Source organism: Limanda limanda, chromosome 21 (genome assembly GCF_963576545.1).
Source record: "Limanda limanda chromosome 21, fLimLim1.1, whole genome shotgun sequence".
Classification (NCBI taxonomy): Eukaryota; Metazoa; Chordata; class Actinopteri; order Pleuronectiformes; family Pleuronectidae; genus Limanda; species Limanda limanda.
Window position 1 is genome coordinate 7203756 of NC_083656.1, and position 24931 is coordinate 7228686.

Below are 24931 nucleotides of genomic sequence, written 5' to 3' on the forward strand. Positions count from 1 at the left end.
AAAACAATCGTCAGCTATCGATAAACTCAGCCATTGCAGTTAATGACACACAATAAAACAAATCATTCATTGAAATTCAAAACGATAATATTCTTTTGCCTTATATATATATATATATAGAGAGAGAGAGAGAGAGAGAGAGAGAGAGAGAGAATACAGTTGAACACAGCTGCAACAAAACAGATCATTCATTAAAGTAGGATTTATTTAGTGCTGCATAACTTTAAACAATTGACAGTATTCAATGTGTGTGTGTGTGTGTGTGTGTGTGTGTGTGTGTGTGTGTGTGTGTGTGTGTGTGTGTGTGTGTGTGTGTGTGTGTGTGTGTGTGTGTGTGTGTGTGTGTGTGTGTGTGTGTGTGTGTGTGTATTTAATAAACGACAAGTTGGAGGGGTGTGTTCCTGTCGACTTCCCGATTACGTCACTCCTCCCTCAGCCTCCCATTGGCTCGCGTCGCCTCGTCGTGTTTCGCTGCGGCGGCCATCTTTGTTGATGTGTCATATCGCAGTGACGTGTTGTGGCCGTCAGCTGGAGGCACGGCGACCGCCTGAACTTCTCCTTCGCTCCGGTCGTCGCTTCGCATTCAACCCGCAGCATGGCTCTTCCTCCCCCGGTAAGTGGAGCCACTTCCCTCCTTCACTCTGGTTGTTGTTGTTTTTTGCGTTAGCTGCTAGCCGTTAGCCGCGTTAGCCTCGGTGTACTTGTAGCTAGCTAACGCCTCTCTCTCTTTCTCGCCAGCGTTAGCTTGACCAGCGGCGGCTCCATTCAACATGTCAGCCTGCGGTTTATCAGCCGAGACACTTGATCCACCCGATGTTAGCTCGCTGTGTTTATTTGTCTAAAGGGTGTGCTACGTTTTACACTGAATACCGCGTTTAACCCTAACCCTAACCCAGCAGCTAGCGAGCTAAAGTCGGCTTTGCATTAATCTAAATGAACCCAAGAGCTAATAAAGCAGCAATGAATACAACTGGGAAGATCACACATCCTTTACACATGGTGCATTGAGGTTGTGTTATAGTTAATGTGTTTAGTGTTATTACGGTGACGAGCCAGGTCAGTGTTGTGCTATGACACCTGTCGCAAGGGCATCACTGCTATTACACGCGTTGTAACTGTTTCCACTGCTTAGAGAAAAAGCTGGACTATTGTTTCTGTATTTTCGCTTTGTGTCATTATCACAATGGAACGACACGAAGAAGAAGAAGGTTTCCAGGATTTGTTTTAAGGTTTGAAATGTGAGGGGAAGGGTGCAGCTGGGATTGAATGAGAAAAGGGGGTTGGTTCCTTTGGATCAGGAAACATAGGAAGGGCCCTCGGCCGCCACAGATCAGCTGTCAGGACAATAATGCAGAAAGGTGTGTGACGTTTTTTATGACAGTCATCTCAGAAATGAATACCTCAGTAAATGTTGACAGAGCCAGGGGAATAATGTGTAAATGATCCAAAGCGGAGCTTCTTTCTTGATCATTTTATTCCATAGTTTTAGCATTTTCTCCGCTTCTCTTAAATAAAGTGAACTGAATTTTATCATAATAACCTTTGTAAGAATTCAGATTTTTCAAATTGGTTAAGATAAACTCTATTTCTATAGTAATATAGTCAAACATCTACCTGGATGTGTTGTAGCAGTAGCTGACATTTTGACTTTAACTAGAGGCTGTGTAATAATCATGAATACCTATCTGCACCACACGCCTACAAGGGGAACTACGTCAGGTATTGACAGGTACACACCTCCCAGTGTGTGTGAGTTTGCCTTCGTCTGTTCGGTATGCCTTCCAGTTATGTGTCTTGTATTTACAGGTAAACTTGCCAATCACCAGAAAACAAACACAAGGAAATATAGAGTTTATAGCTAGCAGCGTCATAGTTCTTCCCGGCTCAATGCAAGGCCATGACTTTACCCTTTGACCAGGAAGACACAATATGCAGATAGCACAAACCTGCTCTATTGGTTGTCACAGGGAAACAGTCGTCATAGTCTATGAAAACACAAACCGCTCATCAGTCTTTGCTTTCACTCAGCTCTCGTTCTCTCCCTTCTTCCTCTCTGACAGATTTAACCTAAGGAGGGACCATGGATCAGCCTGGTCCTGCTTCAGACGCTCACATCATGGAAGGATTAGAGAACGAATGTGTGTCTGAGGGATCTCCCCCTGTGGATCAGCTCAACAACGGCACAACCAACGTAGAAAATGAGGAGCAAATAAATCACAACGGTGCAGATGATTCAGAAATGTACAGTCAGGCAGAAGACGAAGCACAGACTGAAAGGGAATTAATCAAGAGCACTACATATGTTGAGACTGACACAAAGACAGAGGTGGAAACTCTACCTTGCAGTCAGGAACAATCTGAGGGGAGTGAGACATATGCTGACACTGGTTGTCATAACATTACAGATTCTATGGAAGAAGGGATATCTTTATTTTCAGATGAGACTGGTGGAGCGTTGGTTGCCCTCGGCACCTCTTTAGACAATGTGGTAGAAAACCCTCCCCCAGTTCTTGAAGGCATAACAGAAACCTTATTGACTTTTGATGAAGCTGACGTCCTTCAAGCCACAACTCAGAACTGCAAAGAGCAGCCATCAGTCGTGGTTACAAATTGCTCCAGTGAGCCATCGCCTGCTGATGAGGATGATGGTTCAGCCGAGAGTCCATCACCCTCTTCTGTCCAAAGCACTTCCAAAAGCTCCCCTACTGACTCCGCTACCACATCTGGGATCTCAAATGGCCCCTCAACCCCCAGTTCAGACACAGTCAGCTCATCACTTGCTTCCAGTCCGCAAACCAGTGCCAACACCTCAGCGCCCTCGTCGAGCCCGTATGACACCGATTGCAGCCGGAAGCTTATTTCCCAAATCCAGCGTTCGCTGTCACAGGAGTCACTGCTGGATGAGCTGGAGTCCGAGCTTTTGGATTGTCAGCTGCCTGAGGGTGAAAGTGGAAGCAAGAGAAAGGGCAGCTCACCTGTCAATGGGCTCCCCACAGACCAGGAGGACTGCATGATGGTCTTTGAGAAGTGTATCCAGTACAAGTATGCACAACAGGAGAAAGCTATTAAGAGGTAATGTGCTGTTTTCTAAACCCATAATTTTACACATTACATTGTAATGGGCCAGATTAACAAGAGATTAACCTACTTACTAATTATTTTTCCTTTTAGTTCAACAATACACATCTTAAAAGTGTCTATGAAGCACAAGAATAATTGTAATTTACAGTCGTAACAGTGCGTGTTTTATAATAATGAAACTGGACTTTGGATAATTGAAACAGAATAACCCACATACCTTTCCTATCCTGCTCCGGCTTCTGCCCTGATTAACAAGAGTCTAAATTCTTCAGTGCTTTGTGTGGACTTGACCTGAATTGGTATTGTGTGCTTATTTGTGTGTGTGGTGCGTTTGTGTGTATAGGCTGCTTGAGGACAACAAAAGACATCAAGAGCTGATCCTGGGTATCTGTTCAGAGAAGGACAACATGAAGGAAGAGCTGAAAAAGAGGGCGGAGACAGAAAAGCAACACATGGCCATCATTAAAAAGGTTGGTTTCATTCTCTGCTGTCTGCTCATGTTATGTGTGTGTCCTGTGGTCCAAATGGGCTTTGTTGTTATTGTCAATAGATTTTCTCAAGACAATGGAAAATCCTTTTGCTTTGGTTTTCATCAGGAAGGAAGTGCTCCAATGCAATGTTTTGTCTTGACCCCCTGTCTGTACCAGATTTTTACTTCTGAAAACGCCTTAAATCTTGTCAGTGTACTGTTTAATGTTAGGGGCGGCTATTATGGGATGAAGGAAGATGTGTATAAAAGCAGTTTACAGCGGCCTCCTTCATGCAAATGCAGATTGCTAATTAGATTAAGGGTTTAACAGCAGATCAGTGACTTTGTAATTTTTAAAACAATCATGTTTTAATTCACTATTTCATCATCTCAGAAACAGATCAAACATAACATACATTTTTTAATTAGAAAAAAAGACTATTCTGTTGGTCAAATGAAGAAATTATCCCTTTTTTATATGGGTATTCTTGCTAGAGAAATGCTGGACTGAAGCCAGTGCTGACTATTGTTCAATTGAAGGACAAAACCAGAGAATAAACGATGTGTAGCAGCACCAAACGCAGCTTCGCTCCAATTCAATTAAATCTGCAGTCTAGCTCTGTGTGGCTGGTAATTAGGGAAGTCAAACAAAGCAATCTGTACCGAGAGAAGAGCGGACATTGAGTCCTGATGACGAGCATTCAAAGACAACACAGGCATCAAAGTCTGTATTACTTTGGGGAAATCTATGTTTTACCTTTCCTTTGATTTTAATAGCTCTCCAAAATCTCAATACAAAAATTCTGTATTTTTTAACACCTTATGTCTTTTTGTGTTTGTGTCTCATACCCTTTACATAGAAAAGCTCCCAATATAACACTCACTCAAGTGCTCTATTCATCGGGGCTCGTCTAGCAACGCTGTTGCTATAGATGGAACGATAATTGATTCTTGCTTTCTTGGTAACCGCATTTGTTTAAGCATTGTGCAAGCAAAAGGTCGTTGGAGGAATTTTCATTACATTCGCTCTATGTATGCTTGGATCCATTTCATTCATTTTCTAGGACTAGATGTGGGCTTTATATTTTAAATGTGTTAGACCAAGAAACCTTGTAATGTAACCAGTGTAACACAAAACAATCAGATCAACACTGATCATATTTGAGACAAAAAAAGGTACAAGATCTTCGTCACATGTATTTCTGTCTCATTTCATTTAGCCTCCAGCACGTTCTGTCTGGTGTCATCCTGTGTAGCAAGTCAGCCCAGGTGTGTCCCAGGCTTAGAAGTTGCCCAACACGTTGTTTACACGCTCTACTCCCTGTTTCTGCAGTTGGAAGGCAGGGTGGAGGAGCTACTCAGAGAACTGAAGGAGTCACGGGAGAAACTCATTCACCAGGACCAGGCTGCTAAGGCTGCCCTCCAGCAGATGCAGAAGGAGATGGCCTACCGACTAGAACAGGTACAACTGGGACCTGAATACTTTGCGACTCTCTGATAAGCTTGTCATGCAACATAGTTTTGCCCCAGTGTGGCATTTATTTGCGTGTCTGGTCTTGTTCCATTTAAGCCTAGGACAATAGCAGGTGTCAGGATTATTTTAATTGCGGGTGAACCCATTATATAAGGTTATAAGGCTCTTCCCTCTTTCCCCATTCCCAGTAGAGGAGTTTGACTTATTTTATTCCGCCCCCCCGAGTGAGTCATGTTCGTTGTCACAAAAGCAAATGAAACTGAGAAGCTCTCTCTCCTCGCTGTCTTGCCTGTGTTGTATCTTGAATGACACGTTGTTTCCAAGATGTAAAAAACAATGAGTATGCAAATGTTCATGGCTATTTATATTTAAATATTAGAACATTCACCCAGGTCTCATGTTTCCGTCCCTGCCGATCAGAGCTGATGAAAACCACTGCAGACATATTTCAAACCACAACGCAGCACTTTGCACTCTTCATCATCCACAGCTCATGAAACATCAATACATGTGTATAAAGTACTTTATCAATATAAGAGGGCTGATACAAACAGTTAATACATATCCATCAATACAACTCTGCCAGAGACAAAACAAAATGTTGTCTTCATCTTCAGATAAAAATGATTGCTTACTCTGAAAAAGCTCAAATATATAAAATATAAAATATGTTTTTACAAAGCCAGCAGCTGAACAGTCGAGATCCTTGCACACCAAACTCCTGTTATTGCAGATTTAATCACCTGTTAAGCGAATAGTGCAGGAGAGCACATTTTTCCTCCTTTACCCACCTGCTTTAAGCCACGTATAGTATTTTCATCTTGACAGTTTTGTCACACTTCACAATTTTTAATTTCACCGTTCAGTGAACAGTCTGAGGTAGATTCTGCACTCAGTCGTCCCTTTCTGGACCGACCCATTTATCAGTCCTCCCTTGTAATAAGACGCTGACCCAGTCCTAATCAGCTTTCGCCCCAGTGGTTTGAACCGTTCGGTCATGTTATTTAATCGACGCAACCTTAGCTCTTTTTGATTTATTGTTTTTATTTAAAATACACATCATGTCCTACATCTATGTTCTTAAAAACCAAGAACACACACACAGCTTATGTTTTAAGCGTTGGTACAGTTTCTCCTTCCTTGTAAGAGCGAGCTGTTTGAAAAGGTTGAGCACAGGATAAAACTGTTCTCCCCTGTCATATCTTGACAAAGTGAGAAAATCTGGTACATGTGCATCTCAATGGGATGAGGAATGAACACACAGGTGTGAGACGAGTAGGGAAACCAATGAATGAACCACCAGACTTAGAGTAAAGAGCCCGTTCAGCAAGTGTATCAGTGTGGCGCTTGGTCTTAAAATGGAGAAATGATCAAGGACATCATCTCTAATTGATTGGCAGTGTTTTATTGTGAAAATAAGCAATATATACCTCTCTATGTAATTTGTGTTTATTTGTGTCAATATATTGGATTTTGGTCGTGCTTTGTATTTTAACAATATGTCATCTTGTACGGATAATTTAGTTCATTTACGCATAAAAATAATTTATTAATTAAGAAAATAATTAGCAGATTAATTGATGATGACAACTATTGTTTCTCACAGCTGTAGTTAACATGAAAAACTGCAAAACATGGGATTGAGAAAGTCTGGCTGAAATACTATTATTATATGTTCGCAGTGAAATAAGGCAACAGAGAATTGAAACTGTATCATTGCTGCCATGTAAAGGCAAATCAACCTTGTTTGGAAAAAGGTGGATGAGCTGACAATTACAGAAAAAGTCAGCAGTTTAGTCTTCCATCCAGACTGAAATCCAGTCCATGTGTGCTTGTTTTATCACTTGCACCAGTCCAGGTTGAATCTGTCAACATGCTAAGTAGAGGAGACCTAAAATGTTTTCCCCCAGCCATCTCCTTTTAGGGATTCCTGAGGGGAAATCACTTTGTTCAGTATGAGCAGCTCAGTGACCGAATTGTTGGAAATGTCATTAACCTAAATCATCGTCTAAACAACTGTCTCAGACGAACAGGAAATGCGATGAGGCACGTCAAGAGAAGGAGACCATGGTGATGAAATATGTGCGGGGGGAGAAAGAGGCCCTGGACCTGAGACGGGATAAGGAGAGTTTGGAGAAGAGGCTGAGGGAGGCCACCAAGGAGGTGGACCGCCAGGCGCTCCGGGGAAACCAGCTGGCTCAGGACAAAGGCCGGCTGCAGCAGCTGTATGATGCAAAGGTAAGTTCTGTGCTAAGAGTGATTTCAAAAACTGCTACAATAAGGACATAAAGACTCAGTAACCGCTCTGCCTACAGGTTGTATGTGCATTTAGCTTAAAAGACAATATCTGACAAAAACCAAACATTTCTACAGAGTACAAAGTTAGTAAACCATTGTTTCGAAGTGTCTGAACTTATTGCAGTGTCCTGTATGTATTCAGTTTATTGAAATTAGCATAATGTAGCATAAGGAAACATCAATGACCTTTCCCATTTATTAGTTTGTACTTAATATTTAAAAGTCATACTTGCTGTAATTCATTTTTATGTTCAGCTGCACTTTTTATGACCTTCTTGGGGCTTGTAAAAGTTGTGTGAATATTTATTAAATAAGTGTCTCAGTGCAGCCAAAAAGCTATTGGCCGTCCCGTATTGTACCTGCTTCACCCGTCTGTCTCTGTCTTTTCAGGAAGGAGAAGTCGGCAGGGTGACTCGAGAGGTGGAAAAGTTGAAGGAGGAGATCAACTCCCATCTTATCAAGGTCAAATGGGCCCAGAACAAATTAAAGAGTGAGGCGGATGCACACAAGGTAACGGAACAGTGTCAGTTTTTAAACTTAGTTTGAGAAGAGAGCACTGTATTTGCTTTGGATGGGATTGAACACGAGGACATGCTGCATACAAATTTTAATCAAATGTGCATTAACATAGCTGATATGTTTGGCTTCATAAAGCCGCTGCAGCTCTAGTTTACAGTGAACACACACATAACATTTCCGCTTGTAAGGTCACAGTAAATTTCCTGCTTCGTGTCTATTTTCTTCATTTACCGAGCCTTTTGTTTGTCAAACACGTAACTGCGAACCATTTCAACGACACAAATGCCATCCCCCTTCAGTCATATTATCTGCAGCCTCCCCATAAAAAAAAAATGATTAGATGTTTTTTTTATTATTATTCAGGAATGAAATGAAATGAGGTGAAAACAGTCCAGTAATGACCCTGCAAGAAAATCATCATTTACTCTGGTGCTATTTTTGAAAATGTCTATTACAACATAATGGTTTTATTTTTAACCGCCCCAAAGCGAGTACACAACTATAAACCGAGGCCACAGGAGCTGAGCTGCTAATGTTTCTCTTTGTGGTTGTCTGGATGGTGGATGTGTGTATAAATCATTCTGTCTGTACATGTTTGCATACATCTGCTCGAGAAGAACTCTACCCTTCACAAACCGGCTGATACAGCACAGGCTTTGTATTAAAGTGAATGTTATAAATACAAGAGCATGCTTATGTCCACCTATGTGCAGGAAACGAAAGACAAACTAAGAGAGACCACGTCAAAGTTGGCTCAGGCCAAAGAGGAGACCGAACAGATCCGCAAGAACTGCCAGGACATGATCCGAACCTACCAGGTGTGTGATATATGACACAGAAGTATTAGGTTTGCTTTCGAGGAAGGAGCAAGGAAAACAAAAAAGGAGATCTGTGCCCCAAGGATAAAACTGCATATCAGGGTTTTTATGTCTATTGAAGGGATGAGGGCAAAATGGATGCATTTGTGTACTTGTATAAAAACAGGCCTGCAATCGATGATCTTAATTCCAAATGATCAAACAATTGATGAAAGAAATGAGTTAACTGAACATGTATCAGTTGCACGTGTTATATATTCAGCTGTGTCTGCTTTCACATACAGGAACTGGATTTTTAAGTTGGAAACTGAACAGATTTTGATTAACTGTGCAAATCAGAACTTCGAACAGGCCTGATTCTGTTTCAGGAGAATGGCAGTTTTCATTTGTACCTTATGATGGTAGTAAAGAGCTGCATAACTTTTCTCTCTTGGGTTGGGATGCATATACAAAAAATCATATAAGTGAACATCACAACAATAAACCAGATAAAACGACTCCCCAAAAACTAAATTGTGTGACAGAATTTTAAATAAACATTATTTTATTATCTGCATATTTAAAGGTATTTGTAGCTAATGAAAAAGTTGAATATAATTGAAACCAGCCAATTGTGACACCGTTTCTCATTATAATCATTTGCTTACTCTTCCCTGAGTCGTATCTTTTCAGCTAGCCTCCTCCATATGTCAACCTCTCTTTCTTCTGTCGTTTCAGTCAATGCATTCTCTCCATCGTTTTAATTTTTCTTACGTTTTTTTCCTGTTTCCCAGGAATCGGAGGAGCTCAAGTCCAACGAACTGGATGCTAAACTAAGAGCGACCAAGGGAGAGCTGGAGAAACACAGGCAGGAACAAACAGACCAATTAGAGGTGACAACCACTGTGCACACAAACAAACACTTTCTCACTCGCGTACACACATTCATTCAAACACCCACTTCCGCGTGCCAGCTGACGGCTGTTTGCTTTCATCATGTCCACTAAAATACAAGGAGTTTGCATTCTTGCTTGGTGTGAACTGTGTTTCTATTAGTTTTTATACTATATTATTCAGATTTGTATTTGTGGTGTTGATGCCAGGTCTTCTAGTAAAATAGTGTATTTTCCGCTGTTTCCATCAGTGCGAGAGATGTAATTGCCTTAACTAGGAATGAGTAAGGAACTGGCTCTGCAGGCACACACTCGTGCACACAGGAACACACATGGACTCACTCCAAACACAGTGACCTGTTTTTCTGTCTGCCCCCTTCTGAGGGGAAATGGCACTTTAAAAATAAGTGGCCTAGAAATAATCAATACGATGCCGTGTATTTTAACAACTACCCAGAAGACCTCAGGCCTTTGTCGCCATCTTTCCACAGTCTGGTGAATTTGCAGGCATCTTCTATTTCATTATATGTTGTCGTGGATACGCCAGGCTGCTAATGGCTTCTTGGAAAAGTTGACTAGCGACCGTACCAGTTAATGGCTTCGTTCAAAAACATGACATGAAGCATTATTCAGCTTTGTTTTCACATGCTTAATGAGTGCGTAAGCAAAATAACTTAATGAATTCAACTGTTGGATTGCTAGGAATTGCGTCTACAGTAAAACGATGCTACTGTAAGATTTTCAGAAAGTAATTTGTTCCATTAAATGTGATGGAGGTTTAAGTTGATGTAAAAAAACACTGATCTGGATTAAATCTTGGTCATCATTTGGACTTTCCAGAGAAGAAACCTTTTCAGTCCTTTTTAAAAATGGATTTACAGGTTTAGTGACCTCTCATATGTAAAATGTATAATTGTGGATATGTATCTAACATATTCCTTGATGCATGCTGCAGGTACACAGAGTGAAGGCCAAAGAGCTGGACGACCTGAAGAGGAGTTACAAAGAGGGCATGGATGAGCTCACGACTTTACGCACCAAGGTTTGTCTCACAGAGAAGTGCTTGAACCCCTGTGTGTGTCTGTGTACGATATCAGCACATTTTTCAATTTGTGGGTGTCGTTGTGCAGTTAAAATGTTTAGAGGACGAGCGTCCGCGCTGGGAGGACGAGCTGAGCAAGTACAGGGAGATCATCAACCGGCAGAAAGCAGAGCTCGGCCGCCAGAAAGAGAAGATGGACGAGATCGCTGCTCTCCAGGACCAGCAGCAACGGTACACACACTCTCACACTGATCATGTAGAAGCTCAAGCATACACAAACACACGTGCAGCAATAAATGAAACAGTACACACTGATGAGCAAAATCAATACGCACCATAGGACAGTTCTGCATAACCAATATCTCCTGATAAGTAGAGTAGTATTTTCTGTCCCTTTACTGCATATTATGGCTTTTTAACTTTGCAGAATTTGTCCATGCATAGAATAACATATATAACACACTAGAGGAAACTGATTTTATGCTTTATTTTCCACGGCAACAAGTGACACTTGTAATTTCCCTCGAAGCGAGTGTGCTACATTAGATGAGTACAGCTTTAGCTTGCTTTGAATCTAAGTATGAATAAAACTCACACACTGTAATCTGATAACCAGATGCCTTGAGTTGTTTGTTTAACGTTTCCATTATTCATAATGCTCCAGTGATGAATCTCCACATCTTGTGGTTTCCACAGCGATGAAATCACAGTCCAGACATGTTGAGAGAGCTGTGGGCTCGAGCATCCGGACTACAACTTGACAATACAGAAATGTGACAGTCAAGCTCTAAAACATTTTTCTTACTTAGTCCCAGTAGCCTTTTTAGGACAGACGAGAGGAATCGTACATGGTCCTTTCACAGGACAAAACTAGCTGCTCACATCAGCAATAAATGAATATGTGTAAATACACACAGTGGGATCCTGTGGCTGAACTGCAAAACTTGCACAGGCAGTAAAACAACATTTTCAGCATTTAAGTCTTGACAAGATCATTCCGCATTTTTCATAACTCCCTGGCGTGTTTCAATCCATGACTTAAATATCAACATTCAGTCATTTCTGGTTATGACAGAACGCTGCAGGTTGTTATATAGTTCTTGTCCCTTTTCAAAGATAGGCCAGAGTTGGATTTAGCTCACAGGACAGTGAGGGACTTGGGATCTCTGTGGGTTTGTGGCTGTGCTGTCCATGAGCATGTGACTTGATAGAGAAACCTTTTCACTTATTGAAATGCTGCTCTGTGTGTGTGCCAGGATGCCATAAGCAGGCGGCACCGACCCAAATTGATTCCTGCAAAAACGTCTCTACTTTTTTTGGCTGTATTTCTGACCAGCAGGGATTCTTTTTTCCACCACAAGCACCAATATTTTTTGTTGTTGGCAAGAAAAGAAAAAAACTTGGTTGCAAAACTTCTTTGGTCCGTCGACAACTTCAGTGACTGTGGCTTGTTTTTATCCACTTGAGTGATCTTAATGAATACATGAGCAGTAAAAATTTTGTATTATTTACAAATAATGAAAAGGATAACAAACATCTAATTCTCATGGATAATTCCCAGTAAGTGCACGGCACTGACAGGGAAACGTGTTGTTAATGTCCATTTAATGTGACTTTCTTAACATCTGGTAAATTTATTTTGGGTTTTGGGTCACACAGAGACAAACAGGAGATCACGTCTCTGCGTGAAGAAGTGGAAAGCCTCACCAGCCAGATGACTGACCTCCAGCGCGATGTGCAAGGCAGCAGGGAGCGCGAGGCGGAGCTACTGGGCTTCACCGAGAAACTGAGCAGCAAGAACGCCCAGCTCCAGTCAGAGAGCAACGCACTGCAGTGTCAGCTGGACCAGCTCACCAGCAGCTTCACAGAGCTCCAAGCACAGCTGGAGGAGACCAGAAGGCTGCTCGATGACAAGGTCGGGGAACTCAGGGTGCACACGGGGGTGGGGGATAGATATAGAGTTGATGTATGATGAAGCTCAGCTGATTAACAGATCAACACAGTTCACTAAAATATGACTGCAAGAATACTGTACTGAAAACTGCCAGTAAGTCACAGTGGTCTCATTAAAAAAATATGACTTGTCTGTCCTAGAGCGCACAGTGTCCATGAATAGTGATATTTCCTGGTTTGGCGTTCAGGAGAAGAGCTGAAAATAATATATGCCGTCATTTCTTCAGTTAAATCTCATTTCTGTATTTATCGTGCAGTCGCGGCAGCTGAAACAGGAGGAGTCGCTGCGGCAGCAGGAGGTGCAGGGCCTGCAGGAGGAGCGGACAGCGCTGCAGGCCGAGGTGTCCCGGCTAAAAACCAGAGTCGATGAGCTCAGAGACGAGCTGGTGACACAGAAAAGGAAACAAACTGCCAGCATAAAGGACCTGACAAAACAACTAACACAAGGTCAGGAAGCCGTCAGTCATATGTTTAAAAAAAAATTCACAGAAAAGACCAAACCCAGAGGCTGAGTTAGTACGAATTCGATTTTATTTGAAATTGCATGTAAGACACAGGGTTGTCATTACCATTAAACCGCAGCTTTGACAAAGTAGAAATTGTGTTCACATCATCCATGTATCTATGCATACATCAATCTACTTTCACTTTACTCTGACATTTATCTTGATAATTCGGAACGGCTTGGCTGAGAGACTGGGGGATTCAAAGTCAGGTCAGATGCAGATTAAGAGGAGAAAGTGTAATGTGATAAAGAAACGAGGGAGATGGGAATGTACAGATAGAAAGCTAATATTCCCCTGATGTCAGGATTATCCTTTGAGCCACCTTCCTCTTCTTTGGTCTCTGGGCACACGCAGTAACATTAAAGAATCATTTTGTATGCACAAGATTTTCCCTTTTACCTGAAATGAGCAAGGAACCTTTTCCTTTGAGGAGCCTGTTGTCAATCATCAGTGTTGCAATTACACTTCATGACTAAAGTACAGTCATTTTCAAGCCTTTTTAAATGCATGAAAGGTTTGCTGAGCAGACGCTCTTCTTCAAAATCAACCTGCGTCACATTTACTCAGGTGGACGCCTTCAAACTCAAGCAGTGATGCAGAGCTGTGACTTTCACTGCGTCTGCCAACAGTAATTTGTTCGAAAAAATGTCATACGTAGTTAATTTTTGCTCGACCGCAGAACATTTTCAAAGTCATACTCCCCAGTGGGTCCCAGCTGTCAGTCCCAGCTCGTGTGGAAACTAAGTTAAAGGTACAATATAAAATGTTTCTGCTCCGATAATCCATTTAGAGTAATTAATCAGGAAAGGATTTAGCCTCCAAAGTAAATGCCTCCGTTTCATACCCTAATTTTTTTATATTCAATTGTCAATTTCTTATAGTATATAACACAGGTGTATTGGTATTAGTTTCTCTTTTTGACAGTTTCCACTCTTTTCTTCTACAGCCCATAAGAGAATGGAGCAGGTAGAGAACGGACGCTGCGACAGGGATGCCGGCAGTATGGGCAGTCGCTCTAGTTCCTCAGGTACTGCTCCTGGATTTGGTTAGTATTTAACACAGACAGTAGTATTACCATTTAAGGCTTTGTTTTTCAATAGTGGTGGTGGGATGAATCACCCTCTAAAGAAGGTATTTTTTATTTACATAATTCATGATAACGAAGGGAAATGGTAATATTTATATTTCTTCTTTAGTTTATGGAAAAATTCACATACTTTACAGCGAGTCGTCACATAACTTACAAGTTTTGAACTCCTGTGGCCATCCCCTCCTTTCCCCAGGCTCTTTGAACGCACGTCACGGGGGGAGCGGTAGCGTCGAAGAGCGGTCGCCAGAGAGCCAGTCGGGTCCTTCAGTTGTGGTCGTGGACAGCTTCCCAGAGGTGGACAAGGCGGTGCTTGTGGAGCGCATTGTCCGTCTGCAGAAATCACTGGCTCGCAAGCAGGAAAAAATTGAGTTCATGGAAGATCACATCAAGCAGCTGGTGGAAGAGATCCGCAGAAAGACCAAGTGAGTGGCACGGGCCAAAGGAGAGGGAGCAGGGAGAGGTGGAGGGAACCTCGGGCAGGTTGACGATTAGAATGCATGGTGCTCAGATTGTTCTGATGCTGTGGATCCTGGTTTACTCTCAAACAAACCTTGTGGTTGAATCATCTTTGGAAATTTCCAACACACATTGCAAAAGCTCTCCGACATCACATACCTGCCACAGTTCCAGACCCGACAGCAGTTTTAAAGTTACAGCCTAGTAGTCTTAATGCAGTTGTACTAAAGCTTGTCAGCATATCAGCACTTGTGCAATCGCTAGAAAAGTAAAAAAAGAGAATGCTGTGAGGAACTGCTCTTTCCTTACTCTTAGAAAGTTCAAGCACTAAATGGTTTATATACAAGTTACCCTCAAACATCCTGTGAGTTCTTGTTCTCTCACAAATTATGTCACCTTCAAGAAAACACCCCATGTGATAACACACCGGGAGAGAGCAATTCCCTGAAGTTATGTTCAAACAAACTCATGTTCTACATCTATAAGCACTATCTAGAACTGTCTATTGCAGATACTATAGGGTCATATTTGTGTCTACGCATTTTCTTTGTACTTCAGCACATATTCAGACACGCTGCACCTCCGCTCCTGACCTTGACAGACAGTTTATGCTGAAAAAGACAGTTTAAGGCTCCCCACCCTCTTCATCTTCTTCTTCTTCTTCGTCTCTCTCCTCTCTGAATTCCAACACCTGCAAACATTGCACTTCTGTTTTGTGACAAACTTCACTCAGAGCTATTTATAGTCAAGTCGAGGTGTGGGGGGGGCAATGCCTCAGTATGGATCTTTAACAATGTTACATCCATATTAATCACGTAAACTAAAGAGGCGGAGTGAAGGACGTTTGGTGTATTTTAATCACTGCACTTCATGTGCGGGTTTATAAGTGGATCGTTCCTCCCTATGCTGGGATGAAGTGAGTTATGGAGATAAAACCATCTCGTTGAGCCAAAAGGATTTAAGACTTTCCACTCAAATTAATGAAATCTTATTCATTGATTAGTCAAGATCCCTCCGTACATTTGGTTAAAGTTTAGCATCCCAATGGCTCTTGTAACCAGATGATATCAACAACGCTCCAATCACGTCTCTCCCTCTTCTCATTTATTTCCCAGCTGTTCACTTGGATTCAATCCATTAACCTCAACCTACATTCAAGAGTTAAAATTGAGGACGAATCCCACGGTTGCCGGGATATAATTAGCTCTGTAAAAATCTTAGCGGGGGGTGTTGCTCTTCGCCGAATGCAGCTGTGAGAAGTGAATTTGTCCTTTTTGCCTTTCTGTCCCTATCCCTCCAGGACAGCCTGGTGAACACTGGCCAGCTTAAGCTACTGTACCTGTAAGCTTGAAGAGTTATGGAAGCAGAAGCGTAGTGGGACAGATAGTGGAAGAAAATAATTAAACATTTAATTATAATTTTTAATTTGCGTTTGCACATCCATACCACACTTGTGAGATGACAGTGTAATGCATCCGTGTGCTCACTGACTGATAACGATTGCATCAGTATACTACTATGTTAATACATTGTGGAGTCTAAGTCACCTCTTGGTATTTCTCATCCTGTTTTCCAAAGTGGCATGTTCACCCGCTGCTACGAAGTCCAACACGGGTCGTTGGCTTCACACTGAAATTGCAATTTGAAGTAAATGAGCTAAAGAAAAAATGCAGAAATAGCAGCAGGGCAATGATGTCTGTCCTTCAACAACAACACCTGCTTATTTTGATCATTAAGTCTAAACGGTCCAATCCTGTGAATTTAATTAAAATAACGCTGATGCAAAGCAGATGCGAACAAAGCAGGAGCAGTCGTTCTGTTCAGGTGAAGACGGCCATTTATTTGCAGATTGTCCATTTTCACTCTGCTCAGGTTGACATCAAAGGTAACTAGCTGCAAATCAAGGCCATTTAAAATCTCGTGCAGGCTGCTGAGGATCCACACCTGCTGTTAAAGTATAATAAGATGGATCCTTTCAAGGTTGTTCCACTGCCACACTGTTCATAACTATCCACATTAAAAGAGCAGGTGCAGTGTTACATGTTGCTGCAAAATATGATGCACATAATTATCTTTTAAACAAGTGGCTTTGGCAATTTAGATATAAAATTGCTTCGATGATTGTTTCAGATTAATCTTCCTCTCACCACAGTGTGTTGTGTATTTTCTCTGTAGCTACTCTTCCTGTCAGGAGGTTTAAAAAAGGTTGAATGACTAGTCTCTGTAGTTTGCTCTGACACAACATGTCCTAGAGCTGCGCCCATTGCCACCATCACTTCATGCATGCTTGACCTGCTACCCTCATAGCTTGCACTGTCAACTGGGGGGGGCGGAAACAAGACTTGTCACTCACTAATACTCCCCTGTATCCCCCCGCCTACCTGTGCATGCCATTCAGCACAACATGTGGCCACATCGTTTTGATTTCTGTCACTTTTTTTGTTTTTTTACTAAACACTGTCGCGATGGAGCTGGGGTCCAAAATAACGGACCCTTGCAAGTCTAGTCAGAGGTAAGTCTCATTTCCTGTGTGTGCAAACCCAGGTGTTTGTGTGCGTGTGAATGAGAACACTTTGTGTCGGCTGCTTCTGTTGTGTTTTTTTAATTTAATTTTTTTGCACCATAGGCCTCTTTGCTTTCATTGCACCATACACTTTAAGTCTATGTGTTGTGTTGACTTCTGTGAAAGACAGAAAGGAGCAAGTAAGAAACTGGCATAAACATAAAAAATGCATGTTAAAATTGTTTTTATGATTCATTACATGTAATATCATTATTTAAGGTGAAACTAGAAGGACCCTCAGAGTATATTGCTTTGTCAAAAAAAAACAGATATTTTACAGTTCATTAGAGGAATAGTTAAATAGCAGTTTCCTTATTTACCAGTCACTTGGTTGCCAGCGACAATGACTGCTCCATGGAAAAACAAATTGTGTTTAACATTTAAAGACAGAATAATGTGAATATGTGTATTTGCTCTGAGCAGAACTATATGCTAAATATGAAGAATCAAAGCTATAACAGAAAGGGTATTCCCCTTAAAGGATGTAGTACACTAACTGCTTTTTCATTCATTTTCATTTTGTAGTAATAGTGACTGCAGTAGTAGTAGTAGTACTAGTAGTAGTATTAGAAGTTTTGCTAGAATTCTCAGTTGTTACTATTCACCTCCTGTGAATCTTCCCTTCACTTGTTCCCTTGAGAATCTTCTAATGAGAATCTTTCAGCTTTAGAAGTCAGGCCGTTGTCTGCCTCTGTTTAGAAAAACTTCTATTACTGAGTTGGAATCTTTTTGCAGAATCTCACTTAACGTCACGAACATCCCTCTGCTCTGAGCTCTCCGTGCAGTTACAGTTCTTTAAAATAAAACACCCGCAGACGCACCCTCAATTTGAACTAAACAAAGCCGATAGGGGGCTGAGTGTTGTTGCCGTTTCGGGTTAGTGCTTCTGGTACACAGCCGGGTTGACAACAGGTTTAAAATATTGATCCTAAGAGATTGTTGACCTTTTCGGAAGGACAGTGCACAGCCCTCTTTTACCTGCACACACACTGAACAGCTGAGGAGAGAATTGAGAGCACGGATGCATTTGCAGCCGCTTATAGCCAGAGAATCCTCAAAATACTAATATACATGCATTGAGCGAGGTAACGGAGCTTAATGTTTTGTCAAGGGGTAAGATGACATCGTCTTGTAGGAATCTAATGAAAAAGCAGGTATCACACACAGTTTCACAACATCATACAAAAATCTACTGAGGTAATAAAACCACAGAATGTGCTACTACAGCCTGTGAAAAGAACATAAGCTAAAATATATATAGATCCACAACGAGTATTTGCAGTTACCCTAAAATGTTTTTTAAAGAAGATGGCGTAATCCTCCTAATATACAATCAAAATATTTGTCTAGGTTTTGAGGTTATATTTAGCAAGATGTACATATTTATCACACAGAATCAAAATCTGTTTGCAAAAAAGTGAAAACTAGTGGATATAGTACTTTTTTATCAATTTGATAACAGTCAAAGTTTTCACACAAATCATTTGATTTCATTTGATCTCTGGGAGTTTTCCTCTTCTCTTCCTTTTCCTTCTCTGGCTGGTACAGTAATAATCTTTCTTGCTATGACTGGGTGTATTCCATTTACACAGGTTCGATAAGGCACCCGAGTAGAATTACTATTCCAGTAGCGTTCGCTGCTTTTGCTGCTGGAAACGGTTTTATTGCTCTGTAGGAGCTCTACATGCTCCCACCTATGAATCCCACTTTCTCAATTTTCATTGCTTAACAGTCTCAGGCTGATGGCATGCACCCATTCCATTTCCTCTCCTCCTTTTTTTTCTCTCAAAGAACGTGGTTTGACTCGTTTCCTCTGCTTAATTCCCACAGAATTATCCAGAGCTATGTGCTAAGAGAGGAGACAGGGGCCCTGTCATCGGAAGCCTCGGATATTAACAAGGCCAACCTGGGCCGGAGGGGGGGCATCATGGCTTCGCTGTACACCTCCCACCCTGCGGACAGCGGGCTGACCCTGGATCTGTCGCTGGAGATCAACAGAAAGCTGCAGGCGGTGTTGGAGGACACACTGCTGAAGAACATAACTCTGAAGGTAAGCTGTCCCCCAGCAGGCATCATTCCCCCCCTCCATAAGTATTAAACTGGTACACATGCACGGGCGATTCGGAGGATACTGGGGGGGGGGGGGGGTGTGCAGCTGCTGGCATCGCATCTTAATCTGCAGCGAGTGCATTACTGTTGAAGCTTTGATGACATGAGTGGATAATTAATTGGATGTGCCAGTGTCATGCTCCACCTCTGGAGTCACTCAGCCGGATGTGACCTGACTGTGTGAGTGTGCGAGGCGCTGCCGGCACCATAACAACACACGCGCTGTGAAATCAAGACACAGAACTAGAATGGCTCTCAGTGGGTTTCACACTTCCACCGAGGCCCAGCAGTCCCAGTTTAAATGAACAGAAACGTAGAAAAATCTAGTAACAATTGAGAAAGTGGAGCCTCCTTGTTTGGATGTGAACCACAATGTTATCCTTCCCTGGTAATTCTTCCAGTAGTTGTGGCGGAATTTAATTATGTATCAGTGTCCCCAGCTTATACTTACATAACAATAATGATGTATTCTCAGTAAGGTTTTTCCCATCCTGAATCTTAAGCTCATTTCCTTTAAGGCCTCACACCTCCATTCACCCAGGAGACGAAGGGATCCCTGGATGCTGCTAGCTTCTCTAGCACTTAAGCACCAGACTGATAAAGAGCCGTTCTTAGTTTCACATCACAGTCAACATACTGAATCAGTTCAGAATCAATCTAACACATGTCAATAAAGATATTACGGAGTTAAACACTTTCTGATACTGATATATTTGCACTAGACTGTTCTTTTTTTATTACTGTATTATCCCACCTATAGTGTATTCATATTTATATATATTTATATATTTATCTTGCTCATAGTGTATTCATCGTACTTATATCACACCATACCTCCTATTACTGTTCATATTCCCCATCTATTTCTTACTGTACATGTCTTATTTATTAACATATTCCACTTTAAATATGCACACACTCTGCACTTTTACTGCTTTTTTGCACTTCTGGTTAGATGCTTAACTGCATGTCGTTGTATAAGTACTTGTACTGTGCAATGACAATAGAGTTGAATCTACCCTAATCTAATTGGCAGATTATAAACATAAAAATGTTAAATAAAGATGAAACCAAGCTAGGAAATATAAATATTTATTAAAACGTCTAACGTTCTAATGTGCCCACAAATAAAACCTAGTTTGAGACAACGTGTATTGTGAGAGCCTCCTTAATGTTTGTCTCTTTTTCGCTGTGTGCACACAGGTTGGATGCTTTTAAAAAATATGTTCACGCTTTATTCTGTCAGACTTGTCTCGGTCGGCCTACGTGAATAACATAAATTGGACGATGAATGTGGGCGTGTTTTTCTGCCAGCGACTTTTTCTTTTCGGTGGATGAAAGATGAATGACAGGCAGCCTGAAGTAATGATTCAAAAAACGACCTCAACAAGGACAAAATAAAGTGACAATAGAACCAAACACTGATGGAGCCAAATTAAAGCTTCACATTCGCTGAGATGGAGAATGCGATGATGATTTTTAACTTGTTGATAAGCAGGTTTTGTGTATGAGGTGGATGATTATTTAGTAATTACTATTTTTACTCCCAACGAATATCATTCACACTTTTAAGTTCCTTCTTCTCTTTCCTTGTAGAAATAAAAGCAGAGAAGCAGCCACAGCTCGTCTCATTGTCAGTTCATTGTCACAGAGTGTAAAAGTCTTTTCTCTGGTCCACAGGAGAATCTACAGACACTTGGGGCCGAGATCGAGAAGCTCATAAAACAGCAGCGAGATCCTGGCGACGGAGAGAGGAGGAAGTGACGCGACCACGTCTCGAGGAAAGAGAAAACAAACGACTAATCTCCAACACAGCATTTTTTTTTTGAAGGGACAGCGACATTTGAGCATTTGAGACATAAACTCTCTCATTCCCTCAACGTATGAAGGAGCAAATTGAATGTGGTGAAGTGCCAGTAGCACCCCCAGGTTGCTTTTCGGAGAACCTCTGGGTTTTTTGACTTTTTTTTTTGTCCTGTCTTGTGGAACATATCTGAACTTACTTGAATTCTTCCATCTACATGGTTCCATCCCCCCATTTCCTCCTATAATACAACAAATCTTCCTCTGGCGGCCGTCCCTCTCCCCTGAGCTGTGCCAAGACCAAACTATTCAGGCCAGTTCCAGCTCCGACTGCCTTGAAAAATGAATCGACCCAAGATGCCATAATCATGAATGTAAAACAAAATCTAGCTGGGATATAGTCGCACAACATTAAACACAGATTTGCCGGTGGACCTATCATAAAACCGAATTTGTTCCCAGTTAGATTTCTCTCATCACAGCTCTGTCCACACTAAGCAACCTCACATGAGACGATCATCGGCCAGTATCCGCTCTTCACTTCTCTCCTGATGTCCGTCTGCCACTAAGCCAAATGTATTTATGAGAGGTTGCTTCTCCAGCTTCACCACGCAGCTGCAGTGAAGAGGGAAACACATCCCTCCCGGCTCCTGGGACCTTGTATGCCATCGTTTCTCATCATTTTCTGCTCTGCACAGCACTTATTACCCAAGCTGGCCCGGCAAGGTGCCTCACGTCAGCGGACTCGCTCGTGTGCGTGACACCGGTGCTCGATCCAAGGAAGGAGACTGTGTAGAGGAGTACTACTCTCACGCAGGACTCGAGCGTAAACACCGCTCAGTCACTTAGAATGGAGCGACTTGGTGCCTCTTGGAACTGCATTGTGGATCAATCGCAGTAGAAGTTAACAAGAGTTTATTTTTTTCCTGAGTCAGCGCAGGCACCAGCCAATCAAAGCGTTTGAAACCCATAGACTGTAAATAAAGATGGACGACGTGTCTATTTCCTTCCACGCCTCACGTGAAGCGAGAAAACATGTTTTTTATAGCATCAAATAAATAATTAAAACCAATTAAAACTTGAACATACATTTGTGTCATAAGAACTAAGCTAAATTGACAGAAAAAGACTTTGAGTTTTCAGTTTGGTCCATGTCCCGTCCACTAACACGGAGGAGGCAAGAATCTTACCCTTGTTGAGGGGTCATGTCGTCGGTCTTTATATACAGACTATGGTCCCAAGCATGAAACTGTGATTGTTGTGATGTTTGCGCCGAGCGTGTGAGTCCTGCATTTAAATTGTGTAAAATTTGAAGATTATACGACAAATGTAAAATCACGCCACGGTTGAAGTCTGGCCATTCTTGAATGTGATTCATTTTTTTCTAATTTATTTCCAGTCCAAATGAAATTGTATTTCCAGTTGTCTGATCGGTTTTCAATTTGACTTTTTTTTTTTTTTTATCATCAACTCAAATAACTTATTTATAGAATTTCTGGAGGAATATCTAAAACATTTTCACTTTTCTCTCACTTTAATCTGCTCTGATAAAATGTTCCTGTCGCAGGCGTCATTAGTGTCAACTCATATATTTTTTTCTGCAGCATGTGCAGAATATGATCTTGTTGGGGGAGGGGGGGAGGAGCAGAAGAAATGTTATATTCCTTTCCGTCGCCTCTTTTTATTTTTCTCTCTCGTGTCACTGAGTGCGTTGAAGTAAATCAAGTGGAGAAGAAACGGGGGTGGAACCCGGGAACTCAAGCTGTAGCTCAGGAACGTTTATGGAACCTATAGAAATATAACCAGGGACAAAGTGCAATGCTGTTCCTTCCATTGATTCCTCTCCTTGTTGTTCTGAATGTGTTGGTGTGGCAGTTCCCTGTTTGTGTGTCTGTTGCTTGTGTATTGGCAGCATGCGACTGTGCTGGTGTTTGAATGTTAACGTGTCCCAACTGTCTGTTAGTGTGTGTGTGTGTGTGTTCACCCCTTGTGTACATGTCTCAGCCCTCAGGCCTTGTAGGCTTGCACCACACCGTCCTTCCACCGGGGGAAACACTCCCTCCTCATTTTGCATCTGGGCCACAGGAACTCTCCCCTGCAGCTCGGCAGCTCCACATAAAACAATTCTTCTGTTTCACATTCACAGTCGTGAAGTTTCTTGCGCAGACGCAGAGCAGAAAAGGTTCGGGGCTCCGGCACCTTGCACCTTGTACCAACCCACGATGGTAAAGTTTCCCTGGTTCTTGATTTGATCTGGTCGCTGTCACAGATGATGAGCCTCCTCTCTCTCACCCCGATCAGAACGGCGGCTTTTATAGGCTGTGAATGCTTACAGGCCGATCCCAACCCTCACACCCCGAGGCTAATTTAAAATGTCCCAGTATGCGAATAGAGATGAAGGTTTCCAGGATTGAGGTCACGGAGTCCTTAAAAACCTCCCCGGTGCTGCAGTGGGCGCTCGGGGTTTGATGTGCATCTGCTTTTATTTCATCCTGTTGGATTGTTCTCGGTATGTAAACGTACAGACGGCAAAACCCTGAGATAACATCTTGATTCTCCCCTTGATATCGACGCTCTGCAACCTTTGGCCCAGAGAGAGAACAACAAAACCAAATCTAACTTACAGTGTCAGAGTTTCTTGTGACTTTATAACATCACGTGAGGTTTCTTTCTCTATTGTGTCGCTTGATTACTTTGAAAACAAACTTATCTGGATGTTAATGTGCATCTGAAGCAGTGCGACTGAGCTGTGCGACTGAGCTGCCTGCTGCACGGGGGGGTGGAGATCACAGCAGTTTGTTTCTTTTCCTGTTTCTGGTGCAGAACCTATGCAAAACACCCACATGGGATTCCTTAATTCTTTCCTCCTAATTCTCTGAGGTACGCTAATGCGCTTCTCCTGCTTTAGTCTCAGTGTGACACCTGTGTTTCCCACAGCCTCGAAAACAAAGCCGCACGCCGCAGCACTGTACAGACGAATGAATTCAAACTCAACCATGTGGATATGAAGAGTGTGAGAGTCGAAATGTGACGTTAAATGAGAAGTTTGTCCTTTTTCCTTTCTCTGTTTTCTTCCTCCTGTGCAATGATTTCCTTTCTTCGCTCTTTTGTCTTTTGTGGAAGTTTCAAACTGTGATTATATACATTTGTAGATATGTCATAATGTAAAATTATCATGAGATCTTTTTAAAAAACACTTGATTCTGGATTATGTTTGTATATATCTATGGTGTTTCCAGGGAATAAAAGGAGAGAACTTGAATGTTCGGCACTGTTTTGTTGTTTCTTTTTTCCAACCGTGACGATAATGAGGTTGACGCCAACATCTGTTTTCCCCTTGTTTCTGTTTTTCTGCTACAGTGGAATGAGGAGGGATTCAGGTAATGGGGCGATTTAACCTCTCCCACAGTGACTGTTTCTGGGAGACGCACTTAAAAAGCAGCCGTTTCAGCAGAGCTGGAGGTCACGCACATAACTGCACCACTGTCACTCAACCAGGCAACCTCTCCGAAGATTTAAAGGCGGCGTTATGGGAATACTTCAGTCCAAGGCAGAAGAACTCAAAGGTGAACTTCCCTCATTTTAATGTCGCTCAGGGCATCGTTCTTACCTGAGTAACCTAGTTTATCAAGAGCGCTGGAGTTTCATAATATGTATAAATAGAAAAGTGGAAATGTTCACATCAGGGCTGCGAATAACCACGATTTCCTTTTTATTACGCGTCCTTGACGAGGACGACCAGCAGGCGGAGACAGGATGTTTCTTAGGGCGTCCGTCCCTCCGTCCTATTCTTGTGGATAAGATATCTCAAGATCTCGAGGGAATTTCTACAGATTTGGTTCAAAAGTTCAGATGGAATCAAGGAAGAACAGATTAGA

The 24931-nt window shown here is 42.0% G+C and overlaps 1 protein-coding gene across 2 annotated transcripts; it reads left to right on the plus strand.

The window, feature by feature from the left end:
- Window positions 1–519: 519 nt before the first annotated feature.
- On the plus strand, window positions 520–24319 carry ccdc186 (coiled-coil domain-containing protein 186). 2 transcript variants are annotated; one of them, XM_061095085.1, is made up of 16 exons: window positions 520–613; window positions 2061–3072; window positions 3425–3551; window positions 4884–5012; window positions 7050–7262; window positions 7713–7832; window positions 8555–8659; window positions 9433–9531; window positions 10487–10573; window positions 10662–10804; window positions 12233–12488; window positions 12784–12973; window positions 13979–14077; window positions 14316–14544; window positions 18972–19191; window positions 20931–24319. In XM_061095085.1, exons 2-16 carry the CDS (start codon window positions 2081–2083, stop codon window positions 21012–21014), a joined length of 3093 nt encoding a protein of 1030 aa, XP_060951068.1. In that variant the 5' UTR covers window positions 520–613; window positions 2061–2080; the 3' UTR covers window positions 21015–24319. The 2 variants fall into 2 exon arrangements, with proteins under 2 accessions (XP_060951068.1, XP_060951069.1); XM_061095086.1 differs by having other exon boundaries at window positions 13979–14059.
- Window positions 24320–24931: the final 612 nt, after the last annotated feature.